The sequence below is a fragment of the Delphinapterus leucas genome, chromosome 1 (assembly GCF_059928025.1).
Source record: "Delphinapterus leucas isolate spDelLeu-1000000601 "Yukka" chromosome 1, BTC_Dleu_Yukka2, whole genome shotgun sequence".
Lineage (NCBI taxonomy): Eukaryota > Metazoa > Chordata > Mammalia > Artiodactyla > Monodontidae > Delphinapterus > Delphinapterus leucas.
In genome coordinates this window covers 135,715,050-135,723,202 of record NC_143129.1, presented here as the reverse complement: position 1 = coordinate 135,723,202, position 8,153 = coordinate 135,715,050, and the positions used below count along the sequence as shown (strand labels likewise).

At 44.1% G+C, this 8,153-nt stretch overlaps 1 protein-coding gene across 1 annotated transcript; it reads left to right on the top strand.

Moving 5' to 3' along the window:
- Window positions 1-5,075: 5,075 nt before the first annotated feature.
- Window positions 5,076-6,053, top strand: LOC111178465 (ROR family WNT receptor 1). The gene is made up of 2 exons (XM_089910778.1): window positions 5,076-5,359; window positions 6,019-6,053. The coding sequence occupies exons 1-2, from the start codon at window positions 5,098-5,100 to the stop codon at window positions 6,051-6,053; spliced, it is 297 nt and encodes a 98-aa protein (XP_089766904.1). The 5' UTR covers window positions 5,076-5,097.
- Window positions 6,054-8,153: the final 2,100 nt, after the last annotated feature.

The window sequence follows — 8,153 nt, the reverse complement described above, 5'->3', positions numbered from 1 at the left end:
GATGCGCAGGCCCAGCGGCCATGGCTCACAGGCCCAGCCGCTCCGCGGCATATGGGATCTTCCCAGACCGGGGCATGAACCCGCGTCCCCTGCATCGGCAGGCGGACTCTCAACCACTGCACCACCAGGGAAGCCCTGGGCCTTTTTTAACAGTATGAATAGCCAGGCTTAAACGTACAGGCCAAAATGCTTTTTCTGGCATTCAGACTCAGTACCTGCTGTCTGCTGTCGACTGAAAAAACTGCACAACCTAAAATCTGACAGTTGTTTTATTTGGCAGACTTACTGAAGACTTAAGCCCGGGATACAGCCTCTTAGGTAGCTCTCTGGGACAGTTTCAAAGAGGTATGGGAGGAGCCAGGACATATAGGAACTTTACCAAAAAAAAAAAAAAAAGCCCCCCAAAACCAAATGAACAACAACAACAAAACCAGGTAGTTGGAACATCAAAAGATTACTGCTAATTAAAGAAAAACCAGATATCTCAAGTTAATGAATGAATTTAGTACTTTTCTGTAGGGGAAGATGCAAGAGCCTGGACTTAATGAAATTATTCCTTTGCTATGCAGCTTAACTATCTAGGGCCAGTAATCTCTTTTTTTCTCCATCCTGAATCCTTTCAGGATGTACCATTGGGGTTGGGGGGGGGTGGTAGAGGAATTCAGCTGTAGTGGCTGACGGCTCAATGGCCACCACATCTTGTTTACTGATATGGCAGGCGGCATTCTTAGTCCACACTGCCATCCAGTGCTTCTGTAGCTGAGGCCCATATGGAAACTTACACTATTTCAGGAGGTGCAGACCGCACAGGCCCATGTAATAGATCATGACTCCAAAGCCCAGTTGCAGCTAGGTGGTGGCAAACTGGTATCAGGTCCAGTTTACAGATTTCCTCTGCCCTGGGCGGCTTCGCTGGGATGCCCAGGTGTTCTCTGAAAGAAATGACTAGTCCATAACCTGCAATGGCCATGCCAGTGCTGGGTGTAGAACAGAGAGTGGGTCCCCTAGTGTGGCCCATGAGGCTGCTCCAGGAGGATCCAGATAGTTCTGGGAAGAGAATGGATCACGGCCAGAGGCTTGTTAGCAACAAGGCTGATAGCAATGATTCAGACATGCGTTTTTATTTTATTTTATTCCAGTCACAAAATGCTTTCGTGTTGTTTAGGCCAAATGTGTTTCTGATGCTTCCAGTCTTTGCCAAACTGAGGACCAGATCATTTGCTTGTTTTACTTATTAAGTGAGCAGCTACAGATGGCAAATAAATTGAACATTATTCTTTATCACTAAAAAGTTAGAACCAAATTCCCTGTGTTTATGGCAAGGCTCCTTTGTTCAGTAGACACAAAAATTTGTTTACATTTCCTTTGTTCTCCCTGGAAACATACTGCCTGAGCCAGCTATTACACTGATTTGAAAATGCCCTGTAACCCTTGTTGTTTTTTGTTTTTGTTTTTGTTTTTGTTTTCCGGTACGTGGGCCTCTCACTGTTGTGGCCTCTCCCGTTGCAGAGCACAGGCTCTGGATGCGCAGGCTCAGCGGCTGTGGCTCACGGGCCTAGCCGCTCTGCAGCATGTGGGATCTTCCCGGACCAGGGCACGAACCCGTGTCCCCTGCATCAGCAGGCGGACTCTCAACCACTGCGCCACCAGGGAAGCCCCCTTGTTTTTGTTTTAGGTAGATATGATATAGAACTTCACGGACAAATTAACCACTCTCTCCTGCAGTGTGTTAGTTGTGTGATCTTGGGCAGGTGGCCTCATCCCTCAGATCTGTCCTGTAAAGTCAGGACTGGACATGGCCAGGAAACCAATCAGTTCGATGGATAATCATTCCCCATTTTTAGGCATAAGTTATTTGTGAGAAAAAGAAAAGAAAAAAATAGCTAATATAATAGCAGAAACTTTCACATGCTGTTTGCTCCGTGCCAGACCCTATTCAAAGTACTTTCCATGTATTAATTAATATAATCCTCACAGTAGCCCTATGAGGGAGATATAATTATTGTACTAATTTCACAGGTAACAAAATTTGAGACACAGAGAGGTTAAATAACTTGCCCAAGGTCACACAGCTGATAAGTAGCAGAACCAGGATGCAAATTCAGACATTCTAGCTTCAGAGTTTGTGAGGGTTGATTTCGTCTGGTGGATCAACCCGTACTAATTTGTTTTCAATAAGTTTGAGTACACCTTCAGAGAATACTTGAAATACTCCGCCCAGTTATAGAACTCTCTGTCTCTGGGCTAATTTATGTTCCTAGAAGAAAAAATTTGAAGAACTGTGTGTCTGTGATTGTAGTATCATGCAAAGTAACTGGGGTTTGGAGGCAAAAGAAACAGTTTAAAGTTCCAGCTCATCCTTTTATATTTTACGCTATGAGGGCTTGGCCAAAAAGCTTGCTGGGATTTCAGTAGCAACTTCCTATGGGGGAAGAACCAAAGAAATTAGAATTGACTTTTGTTTTCTTGACTAAAACTCAACAGTCATGTCAACCCCTGAGACGCACACCTAGACACTGCCATCCTGGCCTCTGGGGAGTGTGGTTGATGTTGGCTGGCTTTGATATTTAAAGGAGGTAGAAATCTGGGAGAGGGAGCCAGGCTGTGGGAGTACCTGAGTGATGGCACCTCTTACCACTGTGGAGACCCCTCTGAAACCGTGCAACTCAGATTGGGACTTGAACCCAGCCTAAACGCATATTGGGACTCGAACCCACACACCAGGACTCGAACCCTGCCAAACCCAGGTTGGGACTTGAAACCCAGTCTTTTAATTGAGATTACACACCTGGTCCCAGGACTTAATGAAGCTCAGGTTCTTGATGTCTTGTCGCAGAAAGACTTCAGTGAGAGACAAAGTGATAGGTGAGAAGTGGATTTATTTAGAGAGAAACCGACTTCACAGACAGAGTGTGGGCCATCTCAGAAGGTGAGAGGACCCGATACATGGGGTGGTTAGTTTTTATGGGCTGGGTAATTTTATATGCTAATGAGTGGGAGGATTATTCCAACTATTTTCGGGGAAGGGGCAGGGATTTCCAGGAATTGGGCCACCGCCCTTTTTTTGGCCTTTTAAGGTTACCCTCAGAACTGTCATGGCACTGGTGGGTGTGTCATTTAGATGGTAATATATTACAACGAGCGTATAATGAGGCTCTAGGTCCACTGGAAGTCGAATCTTCTGCCATCTTGGACCTAGTTGTTTCTAACCAGTTTTTGTCATGTCCTATGGCTATGTCATTCTTTTAAAGGTTGTGCCCTACCCCCCTTCCCTCCTGTTTCACCTCCATCTCAAAGCTGGACCCATGCTACAGAAAGGACAGGAAACAGGAGGTAGCCTCAAGGAGAAGGGCCTATCAGAGGATATCAGGTCAGTGAGGTACCTGGCTTCTGGAGGGAAACCATAACACCAGCCAGAACACATAGCTAAAGGTTAGACCCATTAACCAGACAATCCTGGCTGGAGTTAGGGGAAGATCACAGCCCTGTGGGTGTGTGGATATGTGTAAACCCCAGCTCTTCTTTAAGGAAGAAGTTTGAATTCTGTGTCCCCTCCTCAGTGTGACTCAGGCTACCAAAGCAATCGGATGGGGTGGAAAGAGCTAGGTTTTTGAGCCAGAGAGAGCTGAACCAGCCCTTGGCTCAGCTGTGTGGCCTTGGGCAAGTCACTTAACCTCTCTGATCCTAGGTCTCCTCATTGTTGAGCAGCGATGACAATTCCTCCTCCCTTGTGGGGTTATAGGGCAGGTAAATACTAAAGTAAAGCCCCTGGCATATGGCAGGACTTAGAGTCTATCTGTTCTTACTACTGTACTAACCAGCTTGGCTCAGTTGAACTTTGTTTAGGTGCTAGGCTGAGCCCGAGTCGTTGGTGCTAGAAGCTTTGGGCACAATGTACATCTTACTGTGTGACCACAGGGCAAGTCAGCTAATCTCTGAGACATCTCCCCTGCAGCTGGGCATCATGATACTTCCTGTGCCTTTCCTACCTCACGGGGTTATTAGAGGATAACAGGAGACAGAGTAAAAGGCATTGCACAGAAGTTGTTATTATTATAAAAATAATAGAACACTGATTAATATATATGAGTGCTTTTTGCCATATACTAGTTTAAATGCTTCCCATGCCTTGCCTGATTTAATTTTAATTTTTTTTTTTGCTTTTCATCTGATTTAATTTTAATCCTCTCACAGTTTTGCCAGGTAGAGGGGGTGGAGCAGGGATTCACTACTAAGGATCTTGGGGGTACTTTCTGGGATACTGATGATGTTCTGTTGTTCTATATCTTGATAGGGGCATCGGTTACATGGGTACATGCATTTGTCAAGGCTCGTGGGGCTGTGCAATTAAGACTGATACATTTCATACAATATAAATTATATCTCAATTAGAAATTGAATGCATAGAATAATATATTGTAATGTGTTGCGGTTGACATGAGTAACATTATGGAAATAATTTCATTACCTCTCACCACTTTGTCTGCCAGCAGCCTGGCCTTCATAACCCTTATTATATCATCACTGACAGGAAGATTTTCAGCATCCTTCCCAGTCTTGGGCCATGTGGATATAAATATATTGCTCCTACCTTTCCAGTTTTTCATACTTTCTCTCTTATCAAAAGTGGACAAACTGGTAGGATCTTTGCCAGAATGTTAAAGGGATGTCATTTCGGGGTGATGTAAATTTTACTTCTTTTTCTTTTTCACTGTATTGTTTGAGTTTGTAACAAGAAGCATGTATTTTTTTTTTATACTCCGAAACACAAAAGCTCATCTTGTCTTGGCCGAGAAATTTATCCATGGGTAACACATTGTCATTTGAAAACTTTGGGTTTTATACCGTGGTTAGTAACAAATTTCCTTCCAAGCAGCAGACTCTGTGGTGATTGTTTAGTAGTCACAGGGTCTCGGTAAAGGGATGATTTCAACCATCCCTTGTCTGTCTCCACCATGCCGCTCCTGTTCAGTCTCTCTGTGGTCTGGGGCACACAGAGTGAGTTTGGGTTGCTTGGAGGTACTCTCCAGCAGTCTGCCCCTCTCACCTGCCTGCTTCTCCCTGTGCACAGAGTCTTACCTGGCCCTCGATGAACCGATGAATAACATCACCACGTCCCTGGGGCAGACGGCAGAACTGCACTGCAAAGTCTCTGGGAATCCGCCTCCCACTATCCGCTGGTTCAAAAATGATGCACCTGTGGTCCAGGAGCCCCGGAGGATCTCCTTTCGGGCAACCAACTATGGCTCTCGGCTACGGATTAGAAACCTCGACACCACAGACACGGGCTACTTCCAGTGCGTGGCGACGAACGGCAAGAAGGTGGTTTCTACCACTGGAGTCTTGTTTGTCAAGTTCGGTAAGCAGCTTCCTACTGGGGATGGCCTTTGGCCCTCAGCCTCCGCGGGGGTGAGGAGGTCCTGGGTGTGCCCAGCAACACAGAAGCTGGTCCTCTTGTACCCATTTTGGAAATAAGTAAACCAAGGCCCAGCATTTAAGTACTATGTTCACGGTCACCCAGCCAGTAAACTGCAGAGCCGGAGCAGGGTCCAGATAGGTCTGACCTCAGCCCCAATTCTAAGTCACTGCATCAGTGAATTCTTCTCAACAAGAATGTTCCTTGTCCAGAGAAGTTGGGAAGATTTCCAGCACTCAGGCCCCTTTTCTGTCCAGCTGCCATCACAGACCCCTGCCTGCTGTTGCAATGAACGTCCTCGTGCTCATTCAGCCTCCCACTGAAACTCGCTGCATCTCGTGAGGATGCCTACTCTGACTCATTTTTTAGCCCTTGTCTTAGCATTTTTCAGGCTCTGAACTGTGGGATATAGACACAGTCTCACTGGTATGTTTTTTCATAGAGGTGGTTGGGGGAGCTGGAGCAAAATAATAAATTCCAGAAAAATAAATATCACCTCGGGGTGGCTGAGAACTTTAGTCCGTAATGGTTTGACTGTCCTGATGTTCACCCTCCTATAACCCAGACTGACTGTTTCTTTTGTTTTTCTTTCATTTCTTCAGGCCCCCCTCCCACTGCAAGTCCAGGGTCCTCGTAAGTATTTAGATCTTCTTTCTTGTCTTTTTTAAGCGCTTCTCCAGAGTTGCTAGGGCAAAGGCAATGTTGTCCTCTGCTTGGGTCAAAACACTGTGTTTCCAGACTTCATTCCATTTTGCCCTGCCCTCATTCCATTTTGCTTTTTCTTTGATATGAAGATTCATAGGAGACCAGCACTGGCAGTAATCTCAAGCATGGTAATGTTGATTCTGAGCAATCAAAGCAAAAAGTCTACTTACATGTACTATTTTAAAATTAAGCTAACATTTAGTTACAATGGATTTGGTAAAATCAAACCAAAAAAATGAAACACTGCTGGCTTAGGAACCTATACTCTAGTCTTTGCTTAAAAGGATCTGTTCTCCATTTCTGCAAATATTTCTGATGCTTTAGTTATTGAACAAGTCATCTGTTGGGTGATCACTATTTTTATTCCCTTTAAAAAACTCAGGCAGAAGTTCTGACTCACCTAGGAGAAGAAAGCCCTGTGTCTGGATGAGAGTTACATGGAAGTTTGATTCATTTTGAGTCCCTTATTAATAGATCTCAAGATCCAGTTTCTTTAACTGACACTATTGTTGATACATTTTTCCTTTTCTGGCTAAGGGAACCTCTTCTTTCATTGTAGGAGCATTCACTTGGAATATTTTTATTTATGTATAATTTTTATTTGGGGGGGAGACCCATTTATTAAAACCCTTGCTCTGCAAGAAAATATATTCCATATTTTGTAGATTTCTGAAGTAAAACTTGCCAGGTTCTGCCATGAGAGCATCAAAATGCCTGGCCTTGACTAAACCAATGGCAAGTACAACAGCCGCTTAATTTGCTCTAATCCTCTCTGCGCCTCTTAATTACAGTGTGGGATATTTAAATATATTTGTGTGTTCCTGGAGGCCCAGTGGCCCACAATCCCATTAATAAAACAGGTAACGGGTAAAAATAAACATTGGCTTTCAGCCACACTGTTCTGCTATTTCATCAGCCAATTAAAGGCAACTGTTAAGAGTCTTTAAAATCACCCAAGTGCTAACTGCATTCTACTTGCTCAGGTAGAAAATGCTGATTCATCTTAAAACAGATCAGAAGTGTGGTCACTGTGCCTTGCATTTCTTTCTTTTTTTAAAAAAATAAATTTATTTACTTATTTTTGGCTGTGTTGGGTCTTCGTTGCTGTGTGCGGGCTTTCTTTTTAGTTGCGGCGAGCGGGGGCTACTCTTCATTGCGGTGCACAGTCTTCTCATTACGGTGGCTTCTCTTGTTGCGGAGCACAGGCTCTAGTTTCGCGGGCTTCAGTAGTTGTGGCACGTGGGCTCAGTAGTTGTGGCTCGTGGGCTCTAGAGCGCAAGCTCAGTAGTCGTGGCACAAGGGCCCAGTTGCTCCGCGGCATGTGGGATCTTCCAGGACCAGGGCACTCACCCATGTCCCCTGCATTGGCAGGCAGACTCCTAACCACTGCTCCACCAGGGAAGCCCTGCCTTGCATTTCTTAAAGTTAATCTTTTTTTTTTTTTTTTTTTGATGAACTCACTTATTAGTTGATATGTGGAATCCTTTTGAAGTCTTATTTAAGCAAAGATGAAAACTTTTGTTACTGGCTGTAAAAATGCTTCCCACTCCGGTACCTTATTTGTTCCTGTTAATCTGAGTTTCAAATGTTGTTGATAATCTGTATCCTAGGTTGATTAATGTGGTTCACTAGTCTGCCTTTGCTATTAAGCACTGGGCTGTTGACTTTCTAGCTGTTGTATTTGTATCAGAGTTCCTTTTTTTAGTATCAGAATTATTTTTAAACCCTTTTATGTCCTTACTTGAAGTTTTCATTCTTTCTTTGCTGCTACCTTTCTGATGAACCCAGTCTATCTTTCATGGTTTTTAATTTCATACAAAGATAGTATTCTGCTTTTCTGAGCTGCTATCTATGGAAAGGGTATTGAAGTTCCTTAAGGATGCTCAACCGTAGCTAAAAGTATCCTTTGATGTCAGGCACTCTGTTTTATGTTAGCTGTCCATTTATCCATCATGTTAATCGGCAATAGCATGAAATGTACAGCTGCCATGTTTTCTTGGAGGGAGCTGCAAAAAAAATACAATCAAAGTTG